The sequence below is a fragment of the Oratosquilla oratoria genome, chromosome 38, assembly GCF_046742065.1.
Source record: "Oratosquilla oratoria isolate Oo_2021 chromosome 38, ASM4674206v1, whole genome shotgun sequence".
In the NCBI taxonomy this organism is placed as follows: domain Eukaryota; kingdom Metazoa; phylum Arthropoda; class Malacostraca; order Stomatopoda; family Squillidae; genus Oratosquilla; species Oratosquilla oratoria.
Window position 1 is genome coordinate 2279210 of NC_134814.1, and position 21338 is coordinate 2300547.

Sequence of the window (21338 nt, forward strand, 5' to 3'; positions counted from 1 at the left end):
AGTGGGCAAGTGGAGTAATACATGTATTAGTGCTGACACCAGTCATGTTCTTACATACATATACCAAGGCTTTTTCCCCCTTACAAGGGAGTTAGCCAAAAAAAAAAAAGGCATAAAATCATTCCCACCCATTCCATCCCTCCACCCTCCCTCCCATCTTAGCACCCCTGTCTTCTGTCCTCTCCCATCCTTCCTCAACAGACATTCCCCTCTTCCCCAAAGCCCCCTTCACTCCATCCATCCATCTCATCCTAGGATGTCCCCTCATGTTCACTTACTCCACATCTGCCTTCCATACCTCTTTTACTATTCATGTTCTTGATCTACATAAATGATGTTGGTTAAAAGATTTTAAAATTATTGCCACGAGTTTCATTACATGGAAATCCGTAGTTCCACAGTGGTTGGCAATGATCCCTGGGCTCTCCCATAGACCTCTTTGAAAAAAAAATTTGGATTGTCATCTATATTGTATTAAGAGTGGGACTGTTTCTCTGGATCGTTTCTGTGGCCAGAAGTACCGTATTTTCCGGCGTATAGTGCGCGACTTTTTTCCGTTGGAAGGGCCTAAAAATGGGGGGTTACGCGTTATCCGGTGGTGCGCATTATCTACGGCCTATGATAAAAATTCTGCGCCTGTGTGTGTAATTTTTTTCACAACAACGTGACGATGTTTGCCATCACAAAGTCGGGAGGCACACTTCTCCGTGACGTTCCGTGAGAACAAGAAGAACAGCCATGGTGACATGAAAGAATACGCCAGCATGGGCTACCGTATATAAATATTTGGTATAGGGTATCTATCGAATCTTATTTTTCATGTTTAAATAGGCCTAAACACCATGAAACATGATCAATATTCATGATATTTGCCCATGTTCACAGCATCTTAGTTTGAATTTTTATGTTGGCTTTGTTGCTTCACTTTAGGTATGGTACAAATTCCATTGCGGCCGTTCATAAACTCGTGTCAAACACCTGACTACAACACCCTCTTTCGGGAGTTATATTAACTAAACGTCACCTCGATGAGAGACTGTCCTATTTCACCACTGTCATTGCAGGTTCAAAGCTAAAACAAAACAGTCTGTAGTTTCAGTATTGAATAAAAAATGGTAAAGACGAATTACAGGTACTCCTCGTTTAACGACCTACACGGTTAGCGATGACGCGGAGTTACGACGGGCTTTATGACAGACGTTTAACGTAAATCTCCCGAAGTTACGACGTCGTGTACGATAATTAAGTTGGCTGAGGCAAATTTGTATGATGTTATAATTGAACTTGTACGGTGGATATTAGCTGTGAGGTAAAGTGTTCTGAAGCTTAGGTCTACATTACCATCCTGCAAGCTGCAAAAACTACCTGGGGTACAGTACCGGTAGTGGTAAATTTTTAGTTTCGACTATGGGCGCAATATACCAATAGAAAATTAATTATTAATTTTGTGAATTATAATGTATCAAAGTAATATGCAATTTTGTGAGCGGAAAAAAAAAAAAAAGGTGCTAAAACAAATTTCGTAAGTAACGAAGTCAGTCATGTCGGACGAATGGTACACCATGTTTGTTATGATAGATGCCGATGTCGAAGAAATAAAAGGATGATGAATTCGTCTAACCTAAACTAAACTAACCTGACCTGTGTTTGATAAATCATTACCTGCAAATTAAATGTCATCCGGCTCGTCCTCGTTGTCGCAGATGACAAGATGGCATCCCAATCCTATGCTACCGACTTCGTTCATTAGCATATTTTCTTGTAGCATGGTATTTTTTACTTTCATTTCCGCCCACAAAATTGCATATTACGTTGATACATTTTAATTTACAAAATTAATAATTAATTTTCTATTGCTATATTGCGCCCATGGTCGAAACTAAAAAAATACCCCGGTATTCAATATGGAATGTCAGCATACGCGGATTTGGTCATATACAGTAATTTCAGGAACCTAACCACCGTAAATAAACAGTAAATAAAGCTTTAATGTACTGTATAAAAGAGGGAAAATACACGAAAATAAAGATACATGTATTGCTGGACATTGTACATACAGTACATGTACATATATGTATACACTTTCGCTTAACGACCAATTCGGTTAACGACGGCGCGCTGGTCCCAATTGTCGTCGTTAAACGTGGAGTGGTTGTATTTCCTCAAGATATAAAATGAACATTTTCTGTAAAAATCCCGAAATTTTTCTGTATATTTTACTTTCAATAAACTTTTTTTAGATCATATTTCCTACAAACTATTTAAGCTACAAAGTAATAAGGGACCAACGCACAACATGAGTCATATACCGGTACATGTAGTTCTGACTTTTTCTTAGTTGTGTCCTGATTGATGCCTAAACTGACACTTAATTTAGTGACAAATCAACAGATTTCCCAGCGGTGGCTCTAGCCAATGAAAAATACTTCTCCATGTAATCTTGTTCACATGATATAAATACCGAGGTAAAACTGCGTTATAGACAAATGCGATCAGGCATGCACATTATATGTCGGTGCGCGCTATCTGTGTACTGAGATAACGAAGTGCATGGGTGCGCATTTTAAGCCGGAAAATACGGTAGTAGGAGGGTCGGTCATCACTTGTCAGCTCCTCTTGTGTGAAAAATGGAAGAGAAAGAGCTGGAGTTGATAGGGACATTGGCCCCAATCCAGAGACAGAGTGCCAACCCTTGGGGCTGCACCTTTAGATGGAAGTGAGGGGACTGGCACACAGCAGAGGGATGACTCTAATATCTGTCTCACAGGACCAACATAAGCAAGTACCCATCATTGGCCCCCAATGTTGGGTATAGCATATACAGCTAAATAAGCAAGTTTGTAGTGACAATATATATATATATATATATATATATATATATATATATATATATATATATATATATATATATATATGCAAAGTAGACCACTTGGAAAAAGAAACTAACGAAGCAGAGCGCTTTCGTATATTACATCTTCAGTGCAACAAGTACATAGTGATAGGAATACATAGACAATATATATGTATCATGTATATATTGTCTATGTATTCCTATCACTATGTACTTGTTGCACTGAAAATGTAATATACGAAAGCGCTCTGCTTCGTTAGTTTTTTTTTCCAAGTGGTCTACTTTGCAAAAGTGAACACACGTACCCGTGTTCTTATTAGCATATATATATATATATATAGATACATATGTCAAAAGCAGAGCCCTTACATGCCTAAGTGCTGCCCCCTGGGCAAAATGCCACCCCAGGGCAAAGTACCACCCCAGGGCAAAGTTCTCAATGATGTCTCCCCCTTCCCCCATCACCACTTCCCATCTCCACCATTCCTTACTGCCTATTATAGCTATTGGCTTGCAAAATAATTAAACATATTTTAAAAATGTTATTTAATGTCCCTATTGCAGAAAGGATAAGGGAAAAATATTTCATATTCTGTTGATTCTAATGCAAAATTTGTATATTACAGTAAAATATTCAGGGCTCCTTTGACCTTTTTTTTATTATAATTATTTTGTCAGCCTTGTGGGCGGCATGTCCAGACTAGAATTGCCACCCCCTAAATGTGCCACCCCAGGGCATATACCCCCTTGCCCCCCCCCACCATGTGAGGGCCCTGACCAAAAGACCCTTTCACCCTTACAAGTACAGCAACCAAGTCAAAACATCCTTCACCCATCCCACATCTACACAAAACCCAGTTGCTTCTTCTTCAGGATGAAAGGTCATCCATGTTCCCTGTCCACCAATTGGGTCAGAGGCAGTCCAGCAAGACCACCTCCACTGCAGAGCCCAACAGCCCAAGGTGGTTTAACCCCACCATTTCATTACATGATGATCCTCCCCTCTCATCTACATGGGAATAAACAGAGTAGAAGAAATCTCTTCAGGCCCCATCAGTTCCTTATCCATTCGCAATCACTCTTCACCCACCCCTGTCTCTTGTCCACTCCCTTCACTGCTTGACACATTTCTCTTACACCCAGTCTCAGTCTTACCTTCAAGTTTACCCCCTCTACCTCTGCCTTCTACACCCTTTTTGCGTGTCTTTCTGCACTCATTTTTTTCCATATGCCAAAACCATCCCAGTGTTCTTTGATCAACCGGTTCTCTTTCCAACCTTGCTTTCTGCCTCACATTCTCATTTTTAACTTTGTCCATCATTGTAACCCCCACCATACCTAAAACACATTTAGTCTTTTCCTTTCTGTCTCCTTTTAATTCCACATCTTTGCTCTATACAATGTCATGGGAACAATTACACCCTTTGTACAATCTACTCTTTACCTGTCAACCCTAATGTATGCTTTCTTCAAATCCATAAAAGCTCAAAAGATATCTTTACCTTTTACTAAAAAAATTCTCACATATCTGCCAACTACAAAATTTTTATCTACTCACCCTCTTTCTTTCCTAAACCCACACTATTCTCCCCCCAATTACTCCTTATGTTCCTCTCTTAATCTTCTCAAATAAAACCATCCCATATGCCTTACCAACCCCATTAATCAGACTGATCCCTCTAAAGCTAGGTACTACATTCATATTGTCCCCTTTCACCTTGTATAGTGGAAATATACAGGCACTCCACTCCTCTGGCACACATTAAACTATCTCAGCAACCACTCCACTATAACTGTTCCTCCCTTCATCAAATACTCCATGTGACACCCACCTAATCCAGGTATCTTACCAGCTTTCACCACTTTCAATGCTCGTGTGAGGGTTGAGAATGGAGAGAGTGAGTAGTGTTAGGTGAAGGTAAAGCTGTATCAGGGTTGTGTAATGTTACCATTGTTGTTTAACATGTACATGGATGGAGTGGTGAGGGTGGTAAACATGAAGGTGTTAGGCAGGGAATTTGGATTGGTGAGTGAGTGTAGAAGGAAGTAGGAAGTGAGCTAGTTGTTATTTGTAGATGACACTGTGCTTGTGGTTGAGTCATAGAATAAACCAAAACAGTCAGTGGCAGAATTTAGGAGGTTATGAGAGAGAAGAAAGCTAAAAGGGAGTGGTTCTGCCTATGACACTTTATGGAACAGTCTTGGAATTTGAAGGAGACAGAAAGGAAGGGCATAAATGTGTTTGAGACAGTGTTGAAGAAGTATAATAGAAGTTACAATCATGGATAAAGTGAGATGTGTAGAGGGGAAGCAGAGATTAGGGGTGGGAAAAGAGCTAGGTTGATCAACGAATGTAAAGATGATTTGGGCATATGAAAAGAATGAGTGAAGAAAGACTAGCAAACAGAGGTGGATGGATGGGGTGAAGGGGGCACTGATTGTAAGAGGAATGTGTGTCAAGCAAAGAAAAGGTAAAAAAAATAGGAATGAATGGGGCATGGATGTAAATGGATGAGGAAATGATGTGGCTTGATGAGATGTTCTTGATGATGACATGGTTTAACGTCACAAACTCCCCCCTATCAGAAGGCTAGAACAGTGCCCCTCACAGAGGACTTTGTAGCATGGAATTTAATGAACCATGCCCTTGGTTCAACTTCGCCGGTGGCAGGGTCCGAACCACCATCCCCTTGACCATCGCTGCAAGTAACAACACCCTAACCCACTCAGCCAGCGAGCTTCCTTGATGAGATGTTCTTATCTGCTCAATAAATTTCTCAGGTGGATTAGGGTAGGGAGGTTGTCATTTAATGAAGTAGTGGGGGTAAACCAACTCTGGCTGCTGAACCCTACTCTGGAAGTGCTGTCTCACTGTATTGCTTCTTAGTAGTGTGGTGGGGGACAAGTATGGCCTTTCATTCATGGGTTATTAAGATGGGAAGGACAATGAAAGATTTTGGACGACTTTCAGGGGGATGAATGCGTATATATATTTACACTTTAATTTTAATTCATTATATAAAGCTGAATAGAAGTTTATCATATATTCTCTCAGTCTTCAGTCTTTATACACATGTAAAAATATAAAGTTGTACATGTTTTATCTTGTAATGGTGTCTTTAAGAATGTTTGATAACAAAATATTTTATTATGACAGATGTTTGTGAGTTGCCACGAGTAGTGGGCCCATGCGATGGATCATTTTTGCAGTACTACTATGATCCAAATATTGATGACTGCTTTGAATTTGACTTTGGAGGTTGTCAAGGAAACAAAAACAAGTAAGTTGGCTTTCCATTAATGACTAATGTTAGTGGAATTAATTGATTGCAGCCTGTCATATTACTGCAGACAGCTCCTACTTCAGTGGGTAACTTAATGGGAGATCACAGGGCTGATAGTGTGTTTTCTACTGTTACACATGTATTGCCCTCCTTCAGAATAAATACAGAGAAGGTTTAACGTGAGGGTAGTGTGCATGTAGTTGGAAGTATTGGACTAGCTTGAGTCTGTGTAGGTATACTGCTTAGTCATAAGGAACAAAATCATATTGGTAAACAGTAGTCAAAGATATCTCTGCCAATATCTTCTTTTTCAATTTCTTCTGCAAATGGTGGGATGAGCAGGTTAGTGTAGTGGTGGCAGAAAAAGAAGTACGTATATGAGGTACAAAGAGGGTGAGAGCAAAATGCAAGGTGCAGGAAGCCAAGAGGAGAGCAGATGTCTTCTTTGACTGAAAGACATCATTCTTGCATCTAAAAGCCCTTTCACCTCATTTTACCACTGATAAACCTAAATAACAGTTTCTGTTCTTCCTTGCATTCACAATACCATTTTCAAAGTTCTTTTCTAGCATTCTTTGAATTTTTATATGATCATTTCTAGCTTAATGAATCAATTGTTGCCCCAAGTTTCACTAAGTGGAAAACCCACATCCCCACAGCAGCTGGCAAAGGTGCTTGGAACCTTCCACAAATCTCTCTGGGAAGAAACTTTGGACTACTCTCTATGTTGTACCAGTGTATTTATCTAGTTGTATTTACCTAGTTGTATCTTATGGGAAGGGGAATTATGCTCGTGGTGTCCCATCTTTGTATCTCACTGTGTCTAGTTTGCTCTTAAATTCGTGTATAGTTTTTGCACACACTATTGTTTCATCCAGTTTGTTCCAAACATCCACCACCCTGTGTGAATTTTTTTTTTTTTTTCTTTTATCATCATCTCTTCTATAACTGTCCTTTTTGAGTTTCTTTTCATGTCTCGTCATATTTCTCATATCCCAATTTAAGTCTTCTCTGTCAAGGACTTCCATGCCTTTCATGTGGGACTTTATATGTCACTGGCTTAAAGTGGTAGGGAGAAAAGAGCAGTTACTGGTTGCAGGGCCCTCACCTGGGGGGTGGGGGGGGCCTATGCCCCAGGGCGGCACATTTAGGGGGGCAGCAATTCTAGTCTGGACATGCTGCCCACAAAGCCAACAAAATGATTATGATAAAAAAAAAGTCAAAGGAGCCCTGAGTATTTTACCGTAATATATGAATTTTGCATTAGAATAAACAAAATTTGGAATATTTTCCTTTTTGCACAAAATTCTTTATGAGCTGATGTCAGATTTTTATAATTATTCATTTGTTTATATCTTTCTTATTTATCTAATTATATATTTTGTGTTCTGAATGCCTCAGTTTAGCAACCACTGTAATATTATGGTATCATGTACCCCAATAATGCCACGAAACAATTCAGTCTTATTTTCCATTGAAGTTAGATTGCAGTATGTGTGATTGCAGTAGAAAAATGTGTTGTGAAGTGATGAAGCCACTTTTACTGTACTGGAAACCGTCTTGACAAAGTGTACCGTCATCTTAGCAGTGATTCTTTGGACCCAAAATTCACACACAGCACTGTAAAACATCTTGATTCACTGATGGTTTGGGATGCTTTTGGCTACCATTGTGTTGGATCATTAGTGATATTATTAAAAATATAACTGTGAATGCAGACCGATATTTTTAGCTACTCATTTGGAGGACTATTTTATTCAGTGCAAAACAGATGTCTTCATGTAGGATGGTGCACCATGCCACACTGCTAAGCTCATTAAAGAACGGTTTGCATTCTGTGATGTGGAGTATATAAAAGATTGGCCAGGTAATTCACCTGATTTAAACCCAATTGAGAACCTCTGAGTCCACTGCTGAACAAAGGCCTACTTTGTAGCGTTCCATGATTTACACAACCACATCAACCTTCTGAAAATCTCTTCCAAACAAGCTGTAAATAATTTGGATGAAATAGTATCGCCTTGGCGTACTCCTTTCTTGATCTTGACCTTTTCTGTATCTTTATGTAGTCGAATTATAGCGGTACCTTTTGTATAAATCTTTTCTAAAATCCTTACAATCTGTTCGTTTGTACCCTGCTTCCGTAATGAGTTTAGTATTGCTATTTGTTCTATGGAGTCAAAGGCCTTCTTGTAATCTACAAAAGTTAAACAGAGAGGTATATTGTATTCTGTTGTTTTCTCAATTAGTTGGTTTATCTCCTGAAAATGGTCTAGAGTCAAATATCCACTCCTAAAACCTGCCTATTCTTTCGGTTGGTTTCCATCTAAAATTTACTTAATCTATTCATAAGGATCTTGGAGAATACTTTATATATTTTTGATAGCAAGCTAGTCAGTCATTAGATACTAAGGTTCTTTTGCTCTCCTTTTTTATGAAGAAAAATCATTATATTATTGCACCACAATTCAGGAACGCTTTCTTGACTAACCACTGGGTGTACAACTGAGCCAACCTAATATATATATATATATATATATATATATATATATATATATATATATACCATGTATATATATATATATATATATATATATATATATATATATATATAATATATATATATATATATATATATATATATATATATATTTACACTACTAACATTACAAATGAAATAGTATGCGCAAAAACCATTCATGAGTTTAAAAACAAACTAGACACTGCAAGATACAAAGGCGGGACAACACGAGCATAGCTCCCCTTCCCGCAAAATACAACTAGGTAAATACAACTAGGTAAATGTAAGGGAGTGTGATAAATGTACATTGGATAAACAGGCATAATATTGAGTGTGAATGTAAACCAAAATAAATATAGTATCAGAACGGGATTGGGATGATAGAAATATTTTAGAAGTAATAAATTGCCTGCGACAACACCAAGACAATTGTGTCTTCCAGTTTGGTTTTAGAAAGACATGTTATTGAATTTTCTTATATTAAGAAACACTTTGACCACAGTATGAATGCTCACTTGTGGTTGAACAAGTTTATCATTAATGGAATTGTAAATAGTTCAGCAAGTCACAGAGAACCTGGGACAGCCTAGGTAATCTAATTCCACATGAGTGAGGTCAGCCTTGTGGGCGGCATGTCCAGACTAAAATTGCCACCCCCCTAAATGTGCCGCCCAGGGCATATGCCCCCCCATGTGAGAGCCTTGTCAGGTACCTGTCATTGGCCCCTCAGTTATGTTAACATGCGAAGATAGTCTAGGCACAAATCTTACGCAGTATGAATTATTTTGTCTTTATTTTTCATATAAAGGGACTTGCCTGTTCCCTATGGGGGGAAAATAATTAACATTTCTTTCTTTAACAGGTTCGATAGTCTTTATTCATGTCGTCAAAGATGTCAGAAAAATCGTGACGGACCAGGGACAGCACCTGAGTTTGAGGAAAAGTTCCCAGATGTGGAGATTGGAGGTATACATACAGGTGAGTTTTGATTCTAGTTTTGAAAGTACCTGTATTCCAATTTCATCATAAAGATTATTGCCTTGAGTTTAAATGATTAAACAGTAGTTCTGAGAACTACAACCATAGAAGATAGAAAGATCTTCAAGGAGAATGCATCCCCATTAAACAAAGGTATATGTGAAGTTGAAAATCAAGAAATGTCATGTACACATTTACAGAAAATTATACAGTAAAGGAACACTATGATTCTGGCAGGTAATTTTTATTAAAAGGACTGAATCAGAGTGAAAAGCTAGTGAAGGTAAAAACTCATGATGTAATACTCTGCTTAGTACACCCATCCCTTGATTTAATTAACAAAATTGGGAAGGGGGGACTTCAGTCCTTTAAATACAACAAATTCAACATATTTACTGTATGTTAATATCAGAGGGGGTGGCAGTTCGAACCCTGCCACCGGCAAAGTTGAGCCAAGGGTATGATCCCTTAAATTCCACACTACAAGTCCTCTGTGAGGGGGCACTGTCCTAGCTAGCCCTCCAATAGGGGGAGTTTGTGATGTTAAACCAGATCATCATCATTATCAATATCAGACTTACCAAGGATCATGAAGATGGTTTCTTCATTATCTCTACAAATAGAAACCTCTTCTAAGAGCGATATATATTTATTTTACCATTTTCATTTCAGATGTAGAACCCACATTGCCAGAAGCTTGTCTTCTCTCTGTTGATGAAGGGCTGTGCCGTGCTGCCCTTCCTCACTGGTATTATGATGCTAATACTGGACGTTGTATTGGATTTTCTTATGGTGGTTGTGGAGGAAATGCCAACCGATTCCAGTCAGTGGAATTATGTGAACGTCAGTGTGGAGCATTCCGAGACCAAGGTAGGGATATCACCTGTCTAGTTCATATGAATAACTAATCTATATTATAACTAGGTAAATGGTATCTGTACAAGAGGTTAAGTTACCATCCTTTTTTAGTGAATCACACAAGAACACCAGCATCATTGATGTATTGTATTCTAAACCCTTTGTGCAGAAGTAAGGATTATGATAAGCATTTGCATGATGAAATTTCAGTGGGTGTCCATTCCACTTTTGGCATTTCCTTGTGCACTCTTACGTAGGATAGCACTTCAGGGTACACTACCCACTATCAAACTATTAGATGCGTATATTGCATTGAAAGAGATGTCCAAGATGTGCCCCATCCTTACACATATGAGATTGTTAAAACACAGCAAAGGAAACATGGACTGGGAGTGAAGCATTTATGCCTGACGTTTCAACTAATAACTTTTTCAAAGTCAGTAGATGAAATGTCAGGAATAAATGCTTCATTCCCAGTCCATGTTTCCTTTGCCATGTTTAAGCAACTTGTTCACATGAATATTAATTTTCATATATGAGATTCTCATTGGTTTAATTTACTGGCTCTATGAGTTAATCTAAAGAGTTTGAAAAGGCAATGGCAACATCTCCCAGGGGTTTTCTCTCAGTGTGATTCAACCCAGTAATGATGTAACCCTCCAAAACTGGTCTTACTTGAACTTGATTGTTGCACTTTAGAGAAGGTCACCACTCCTTTCTAAGAACACCTCTGTTCAGTAAATATCACCTCATCACCCCTAGAAAGGGAAAAGATACTTCAGATGCCAACTGTTAGAGCCTGCAAGAGGTTCCCCTTTATTACCAGATTCCTCCAGTCATGGGAAATAAGTTGATAAATTGGCACCATCCCTCTGTGGCTATTCCTCAGTAGTCTTAATAGTTGTTGAAGAGTTGGCAGTGATTGCAGGCTGTCACTATATGTGATTTTTTTTTTCTGTATCGTAATTTAGTTCAATTCATACATAGATGGGATGGTGCGAGAGGTAAATGCAAGGGTAATGAGCTATGGATTGGAAATGGTTAAAGGAAATGAGAAAAATGGGAGCTAAGCCAGTTGTTGTTTGCTGATGACACTGCACTTGTAGCAGGATCAGAGGAGGGATTAAGGAAGTTACTAATAGAGTTTGGGAAGGTGTGGTGCAAAAGAAGGAAGTTGAAGATAAATGCGGATAGAAGTAAGGTGATGAGATGTACAAGGGGAGAGAATGGCAGCAAATTGGAAGTGAGTATTAAAGGAGAGAAACTAGAAGAAGTAGATAGCTTTAGATACTTGGGACAAATGTGATGGGAAAGGGAGGAGTGGAGGTGGAGGTAGAATGTAGACTGAGAGATTAAAAAGTGCAACGAGAAATAGGCATTTGGGAATGGATGCTAAGAGGAGATTGTATTTACCTAATTGTAGTATACAGGAAAGGAGCAATGCTCATTGGGTCCTGTCTCCTATTCTCTAATTTTCTAACATACCTAGACTCAAATTCATGTAAGGTTCCAACTTAATACATATTTTTGATTTCCAACTATCATATTTAGATTTGAATTCATGAATTATTTGAGCTTGGGCTATATCACCTTCTATGCTATTCCACATATTTATACATATGTATGTAACTTAGTTTATTTTTGTGCTTTAAATTACCAATTATTATGTCTACAGAAAAGTGAAAATGTAGACAATATAGTATAGAATATTTTAAGCTTTGATTTCTCACCTCTAAAAATTCACAACAACCAATGAGTTTTATTTGTTAGAAAGTATTTTTTAATGAAGTCATGGAGCCATCAAAATTTATTTTGCAACATTAGATCATTTTATTATACCTGGCAATCAGAATCTTATTTGATGGGGATGAGGGAGGGATGCACTGACAAAAACTTTTGTGTCAAAGGGGAAGCTAGTCCAAAAAAGTTCGGAAATGCTGGTCTGGTGGTCTGGTGTATTGTGTTGCTTAATACCTGCATTAGTCCACTTTGTATTAATTCAACTCATGACTCTTTCTGCTACTGCATGAAAGTAGCCTTCCTTAGCCCAAGTAAAACAAGATCATCTCCTTTTCATTGTAGAGGCAGAAAACACACCAAAATTTAATCTACCCCATCTCAGAGATAGTGTTGATGCACAGCCATTAATAGCTATTCTATACAAGTATACATATTCGTACTCTAATAGCAAGGATAAAAAACAGAGTAAATACAGTAGTCTCAATTGACACTTCTCTCTCAGATGTCTGCAGTGAACCAGTGAGTGCCGGACCCTGCAACGAGTCATTCCGCAAATACTTCTTTGATCCCTATGACAGGAAATGCAAACTTTTCAACTATGGAGGTTGTGGGGGAAATGGGAATAGATTCTCCAGTGTTCAGGAGTGTGAATTTGAGTGTATTTACCATGACACTCTATTACCACACGGCAATGATACTGCTGATTCAAATATTGGTAAGTACTGTATATATCTAGTATATCATTATATGTTGACTCCCAAATGAATATAATCAATTTGATCAATTTACCTAGTTGTATTATATGGGAAGGGAGCTATGCTCGTAGTGACCTTTCTTTGTATCTTTCAGCATCAAGTTTGTTCTTAAATTCTTGAATAGTATTTGCACACTTTGTTGCCTAATCTAATTTGTTCCAGGTATCCATATCTCTGTGTGGGAAGCTATTCTTTTTCAAATCTCTTCTATAATTATCCTTTTTGAGTTTCTTTTCATGTCCTCTTGTTTTTCTAGCAAATGCATATGCACATTTATACCTTCCTTATACCACTCTCAGCACTGTCATATTCAATCTCTCATCATGACCATTTGATCAATCCTACATATCTTCAATCTCAAGTATCATGTTTCCATGTAGATCTCTGAATTACTTTCTTCTTGAAACACATGCCATCAATAACTGCACCATTTGCAATACAGATCAATTACACAATTTTTTATCACTCCAGGCATCCCAAAACTACCTGCTACTTAATAAATACACTCATTACTTACTCTTGCTTTCATATCCTCCAATACCAATTTCAAATAATTCAGCACACTCAATTAGTTCCAACCAAAATGCTTCCTTTCCTCTTTCTTTGTGCTTGTAATGCATGTGTATTCATAATCACCAATTTTGCACTAGGCATTCTCACCTTCACATGTATCATGTCCTTATTTTGTTGTATTTATAGGTGATAGACTAATATTTATCTGACCCAGTTTCATAACTTAATTTTTTCTATAATTCCCCATTCCTTAGCATCAACAAGACATTTCCTTATGACTTGTACTTAACATTGTTAACTTTACATAAGTTTTGTCTTGAAAGTAGAAAGTAAGCTTGCTCTTATAATATTCCCTTCAGAATGTTAAATTTATGTTTTCTCCAACACACATATATATATATATATATATATATAGATATATATAGATATATATAAAGATATAGATATATATATAGATATATATATATATATATATATATATAGATATATATGCGAATAAATCACAAAAACTCATGATTCACAAAATGGGTAATAAAACCACTTGGAAAATAAAATGAAAGGTGACCGAACATTTTCGTCCATTTAAGACATTTTCAAAGGTGACCTTTGAAAATGTCTTAAATAGATGAAAACATTTGGTCACCTTTCATTTTATTTTCCAAGTGGTTTTATTACACCCACATACATATATATACATATATATATATATATATATATATACATATATATATATATATATATATATACATATATATATATATATATATATATACATATATTTTTATTTTTATTTTTTATTTTCTTTCTTTTTTCGCATATTTTCATTCTCTTACTACTGAATACATATACTGGGGCATGTAAGTGCATGATAATATGCAACCATTCTAAAGACTGTTTTTGAGTGCCCCTACACCAGTGGATCTCAACCATATTCACTCCATTCCCCCCTTCATAAATTCTCAATATTTGTGTAGTTCCCCTTCATTTTCTCCCAAATCCCACCCTATGAAAAAGGTAAAAACAAAGAATATATATATAATAATAATGATACATACATATACCAAGGGCTTTTTCCCCCTTACCAGGGTGGTACCTCATGGCGCAGTGGTTAGAGTTCTCACCTGCCAATATGGCAGGCCACAGTCCCCCTAAATTCTTGTCATGGTTACTCTGAGGGCCATGGCCCCTAGGTTGCGAACCACTGTTGTACCTACACATCATTCCTTTATGTTTGATTTCAAGATCTCTACTCATAAAGGAATTATAGTTTTATACTACTGCTGTCCCTCCTTTATACTTTTCCCTTGAACCTGTTTTTACCACATCCATGACTACCTCTTCCTAATTCTCCTGTGATGGAAAAAAAAATTCTGTCATCGTGTTTTCGTGCATGTCATAAAAGGTGACTAAATTGGACAGAGTAAGAAAACTAGGGATCCTCCATCAAAAAGTCAAACTTAAGAAGATTTGGGATGACTCCAACCTGAACCCTAGTAATTGGGTCATTAAATATGCATGGATGTGGTACAGATAAGAGTAAAATAGAAGAGATTGGTAGTATATCTTTGGAGAGAAAGATGAGTGTTTTATCATTAAGTGAAACTAAGTTGAAAGGAAGGAGTGAGTGAGTTATAGAGTGTGGTAGGGAGGGTGTCAGGAGTGGCAAGAGGGCAGGCTAGGTAGGAGTGGCTTTGCTGGTAATTGATGAGAGAGAAGTTCATGGTGGGGTGAAAGGAGCTGTCTTTGAGGATAATGTGGGTTATAGTGAAACTTGGATGGGAGATGTGGGTTTTTGTGAATGCATATGGTCCTGGTAATGAAGAGGAGAAGGGGGCTTTTTGGACTGATTTAAACTTGTGTGTAGAGTTTTGGGAGGAATTTAAATGTAGTGGTGTTGGTGATCTCAATGCTAGCACAGAAGATGAGCAGATAGATGAAGTAGTTTGGAAGTATGGGGTATTAGACAAAAATCATAGTGGAGAAATGTTAGATATGTTTAGAAAGGGAATTGATGGTAGCAAACATCGTTTAAGGATAGAAACAAGCATAAATATACATGGGAAAGGGTGGTGGAGGGGAGGGTGGTTGAGAGGATATTAATGGTATGTAGTAGTACTCAGAGGGAGGATTGGAAGAGTTTTTGGCGTTAATGCTTTCAGAGTATGGTCAGATCATTATCTGGTAGATGGAAAATTGGAAATGGAAAAGTGGAGGAGGAGGAGGAGGAGGAGAGGGGAGGAACATCCCCATGATAATTGAGTGACTAGGAAAAAGAGAAAGAATATCAGGAAAGGCTGAGAGAGAAGTGTGGGTGGTAGTGAGGGATATAAGAGAAACAGGAATGAGGGAGGAATGGGTATGTTTCAGCGAGGAAACAATAAAGTGTCCAAAGATATCATATGAGATGAGGAGGATAGGAGGAAGCAGATGTGACAAATGGTGATGAACTTAAAGAGATTGAATGAGGGGGTAATTGTACCAATGACACTGTATAAAGCAGACTTGGAATTCAAGGGAGAAAAGAGGAGCCTAAATATGTTTAGGATGGAGTGTATGGGAAGTATGGTGGGGGACTGTGAGAATGGATGGGAAAATAAATCTAGAGGTGAAGCAATGAATAGGGGTGGAAAGAGAGCTGGCAAATGGGGTTGATCAGGGAATACTGGGGTGGTTTGGGCATATGAAGGAAATGGGTGTGGAAAGATTAGCAAAAGAGTGTGGAAAGCTGGAAAATGGATGTGGACCAAGTGAACTTGAGGGAGAAACCAGAGATAGATTGGATGAATAGGGTTAATCCAGTGAGTCTTCCCAGAGAAATCTATGGGGGGGGCCTAAAGAATATAGTTTGTTACTGAAGAACAGTAGCCTTCAAGTCAATAAAACCTGAGGCAGCAATAATTATCATTGTTCTACCGATATTGTAAACATTGCATTTACTTTTTTTTTTATATAAGCCACCTTTCATAAACACATACTTTTATGTTACGTGGCACTGCTGTCTATATCCAATAGCCTATGCACAAATTTTTCTTACTGTGTTAGACATGGATGTTGAATCTAATTTTTCCTGTTAGTGATATGTGAGGAGGAGAAGGATACCGGGCCTTGTAATGATGGTTTCAAGCGTTGGTACTTCAGTCCTGTGCATGCCAAATGCATTCTTTTTGAGTATGGTGGATGTGCAGGCAACCAGAACCGCTTTAAGACATTTAACACATGCATGCAGTTCTGCCAGGCTGCCGTCAACAAGCATCGCCTGAGTAAGTAGATAGCTCACATAGCCTTGGTATACACCTTGCATAATGTAAATTCAAATCTTACCTCAGAATCATTATTAAATCTTTTAAGGAGACAAGAAATCACTTCCCTTTTTATTTCGTATATATATTTTTTTATTGCTACTATTAATTATCAATACCTTTACTTGAACAAAACATTGCTTGTATTTATCATCCCATTCATCATTATTTTCTTTTTTTTATGCACTAGAAAAAAACTAATTTCCCATTTATTTCACACTTAACTTCATAAGTATTTCACAGTTATCATATTTATCAATGATGAGTACCAGCATGTGATAGACCTACAAGATGGACTGCATTGAGAATTCCCTGTTGTCTATTTTTAAATTCCATCAATACTTTCACCTCAGTCTGGAGGTGCAGTCTTGATGAACTGGTATTCAGTCTCCAGAGCAGACACAATTTTTCGTCCTACCAATTTCAACTGTACAGCCAGTGACAAAGAAATAGTTCCACACTAATATAACATAGACTACAATCCAAAGTTTCTTCCCAAGGAAATCTTTGGAAGGCCTGAGGACCATTGCCAGCCCCTGTGGACCAGTGGATTTCTAGTAAGTTAAACTTCAGGCAACAATTATTACTAGTATCAGTACTTGACTGTGATAGTACTTTATTTCTCCCCATCTGTGTGTTTTTTTTTTATCTGCATGAGGGGGCTGAGAGAGGGGTTTGTCCATTAAGTGAAGCAGCCTTGCTGTGGATGTACTGTGTCTTGCTGCATTGCTTCTGACCTAGATAGATGGTACTTGGTGGTTGAAAACTTGAGTGATCCAATTATCTTCTTGTCCTCTCCTTAGGTCTATGTGGGGTACATATCAACTGTGAGAACAAGTACTTATATTTCTTCCCAGTGTCAGAGGTTGACCAATTTGTATAACTAATGTGTGTTTGTTGGATCCATTGTAGTTAGGGGTGAGCAATGCCACTAAGAACCAGTGCAATGCACAGCTCCACAGTAGGGTTGAACAGCTGAAACCAGTTTACCTCCACCACTTTATCATCAGCAACCCCTTACCCATCACCTCATCTATGCTGAAGAATAATAATAATTGTTGCCTAAAGTTTCACTAAGTGGAAAATCCGCAGACCCACAGTAGCTGGAAGGGAATAGTCCTTGGCCCTCTGGGAAGAAGGTTTGGACTACTGTCTGTGTTGTATTAGTGTGGGACTGTTTCTATGGTACTGGCTGAAAGTAGTAAGAGGGGAGCAGTCACCTATTGTAAGCTCTCCATGCATGAAAAGGTGTGTGTGATAATACAGTTGAAGACTTTAGAAATGTTGGGTCCAGTCTGGAGACTTAGTCCCTCAGTGCTGTACCCCCTTTTGAAAGTGAGGGGGTTGAAGTGTTTTGAAAATGGGCAGCTCCACTGTCCCTCTTGCAACGCTACCACAAGCAGTTAACCATCATTGGGGTAGATATGGAGAACCCTCCTTTATGCTGTATCATCCATTCACAAACTCCCTCCTTACATTCCCAATTCTTGCACCCTATTTCCTATTCAACTAACTTACCACATGCATCCAGTAAATATTTACCAACTTTACAATAATTTCAGATATGGAGCAGTGTCCAATAGTAGGTTTGTCATGGTGTATATGTCTAGGATTTTTGTATGTATAGTATGAGGTTTCTGCTGCCACAGACATCTACCTATAGATATATACAATGAATATCTAAATGTCCTTAGGTGTCTTTTTTTTTTTTTTTTCCTCTATCTAACTATTCTGATTTTTATGTTATTCTTTAGATCAACAGGGCTCCACGACAGAAAATTATCCATTCCCCGACTCTCCTAATGAGCCACTAGACTTTTGTTTTGATGCACATCTCGAGTGCCAAACTCTAAAGGTACTTATTATAACTCATTGTATAGAAACACTGGTCAACAAAATGAAACTTGTTTTTTATCCCAAAAATTAAAGTAGGTTAACTTAATGGTGTTTTTTATATTAAAAAAAAAAAAAAAAAAAAAAAAAAAACAGAATTTTTTTATCAGGCATGGTTTTTCTTTGAAATCATAGTTTAATTTTATAGCAACTATATGTCTTTAACTAACACATCAGAATGCTATTACTAATGCATATATACATACATAAATGGGTGGGAGTGGACTTATGCCTTTGATTTTGATTACCTACCTTGTAAGGGGGGAAAAGTCGATGGTATATGTATTTACAACTAGGTAAATACATATCCCATGGACTTTTTCCCCCTTACAAGGTAGGTAACCAAAATCAAAGGCATAAATTCATTTCCACCCATTTCATCCCACATACTCCACTCCCATTCACCACCCCTCCCTCCCTCTTTTCTTGGCTCCTCCTGGATGACGGATCATCCCTGCATCTCGCCCACTGCTCTGGGACAGAAGCAGTTACTATTACTATTACAATTACCTATTACTAATGCACTGACTTTTAAAGCATTTAACATTAGATTTTTGGTTATATATCTTCTGGAATGTTTCTTCTAAATGGCCTCCAGTAATCAGCTGGCATAGAAGGACTCTGCTTTCCTTGGTACCAAATTGCCATGTTCAAATTGTCCTGGTGAAATCTCTCACCATGCTTGTCACTGATTGCATCAAGATTATAGGAACAAGGTCTGAGTGAGAGTCCAAGAAATGGATTTTTGGCCCTGTATTGCACCCTAGGTTTTTGTATTAAGTCAGTAGGTTGTTCAAAATGTCACAGTAATTTTATGATCTGCAATTCCTCCAAAAGTCTTCGCAAATTTTCTTGAATGATACCCATGCAGCTTTTTCAACATCATTAAGCACTTCCTCAGATTTTTAATCTCACATCAGTTCCCTAATCTGTGGTCCTACAAAAATAGTCTCCGTGATTTTTGTATCACTTACTCTGAGAACTCTGTTTCTTAGATATGTGAATCGCTTGCTAGGTTATAAGATGTACAAGAGTAGAGGATGGCAGTGAGTTGAAAGTAAATCTAAAAGGAGAGAGGCTCAACGAAGTGGATAGCTTTAGGTATTGGGGTCACATGTGGTAGGAAAGGGAGGAATGGAGGTGGAGGTAAATTATAGATTGAGAGAAGCAAGTAAATGCCTTGGAGGGTTAAAAAGTGTTATGAGAAATAGGCAACTGGGAATGGATGCAAAAAGGAGATTGCATGAAGGGGTGATTGTGTCAATGGCATTGTATAGGGCAGAGACTTGGAATTGAAGAGAAGCAGAGAGGAAAGGTTTAAATGTATTTACCTAGTTGTATTTTGCAGGAGAAGAGCTATGCTTGTAGGGACCCACAGTTATATCTTTCCACATCCAGTTCTTTCTTAAAGTCATGTATAGTTTTAGCACTCACTGTTTTCTCTTTCAATTTATTCCATGTATCTATCACTCTATGTGGAAAGCTATTCTTTTTCAAATCTCTTCTGTAACTGTCCTTCTTAAGTTTCTTCTTGTGTCCCCTTGTATTTCTTCTGTTCCATTTAAGTAGATCATCCCTGTCAAGGATTTCCATCCCTTTCATAATTCTATAAATGGATATCAAATTGCCTCTTTCTCTTCTTTGCTCCAGAGTTAATAAGTTTAGTTTGCCCAATCTTTGTTCATATGTCAACATGCTGAGTGTTGGTGCTATCTTTGTTAGTGCTCTTTGAATTCTTTCTAGTTTCTTTAGTTTTTTTTTTTTTTTTTTTTTTTTTGTACTGGGTGTCCATAGTAACGCTGCATACTCTAATTTTGGTCTTATCAGTGTAACTAGGATTTTCTTCACCATTTCTTCATCCATGTAGTCAAAGGCCACTTTCATTGATCTAGGTTCTAGGTTTCTCCAACTATTTTGTTTACATGTTTGTCTGGTGTCATGTCATTTGGAATGATCACTCCTAGGTCTCTTTCTGAATTTACTTTTGTAACTTCTTTTGTTCCAATTTTGTATTTACCGGATATTCTATTTTTGCTTTTTCCAAATTCCATTATACTACATGTTTTAATGTTGAAATTCACTTTTTCTTTTTACTCCACTTCCAGACTTTGTCCAGATCTCCCTAAAAAGATTTACAGTCTTCTTCATTACTCATTCTCTTCAATAGTTTTGCATCATCTGCAAAGAAGTTTATATAGTATTCAATTCCTTCATCCATGTCGTTTGTATAAATAGCAAACATTATTGGAGCCAACAAAGAGCCTTGAGGTACTCCACTTATCATGTCTACCCATTTTGAGTTCTTTTCTCTAAGTATCACTCTCATTTTTCTTCCTTTCAAGAAGTCTTCCATCCATTCCAATAATTTTCCTTGTATTCCACCAATTAGTTCAATTTTTCTTAGTAGTTTTTTGTGTGGTACTTTGTCAAAAGCCTTTTGTAGGTCCAGGAAGGTACAATCTGCCCAGCCATCTCTTTCTTGTATTATGTCTAGCAATCTTGAGTAAAAGCATATTAAGTTTGTAGTACATAATCTTCCACTTCTAAATCCAACTTGGTTGGGATTTAATATTTTGTTCTTTTCCAAGTGTTTAGTCCATTTGTTTTTAATAACTCTTTCGCATATTTTTGCAATTGTACTTGTAA

The 21338-nt window shown here is 37.6% G+C and overlaps 2 protein-coding genes across 5 annotated transcripts in view; one reads left to right on the top strand and one right to left on the bottom strand.

The window, feature by feature from the left end:
• Ppn (proteoglycan-like sulfated glycoprotein papilin) overlaps positions 1–21338 on the top strand; it is a 228928-nt gene that overhangs the window by 182357 nt on the left and 25233 nt on the right. For 3 of the 4 annotated variants that reach the window (XM_076175936.1, XM_076175939.1, XM_076175938.1), the window contains 6 exons: positions 6009–6132; positions 9519–9634; positions 10307–10504; positions 12735–12947; positions 16575–16760; positions 18554–18654. In XM_076175936.1, the coding sequence (XP_076032051.1) occupies positions 6009–6132; positions 9519–9634; positions 10307–10504; positions 12735–12947; positions 16575–16760; positions 18554–18654 (938 nt within the window). The remainder of the gene's footprint in view (positions 1–6008; positions 6133–9518; positions 9635–10306; positions 10505–12734; positions 12948–16574; positions 16761–18553; positions 18655–21338) is intronic. The other variant, XM_076175937.1, reaches the window with a different exon arrangement.
• Positions 1–21338, bottom strand: part of LOC143019944 (uncharacterized) — an 82324-nt gene that overhangs the window by 27862 nt on the left and 33124 nt on the right. The window lies entirely within an intron of this gene.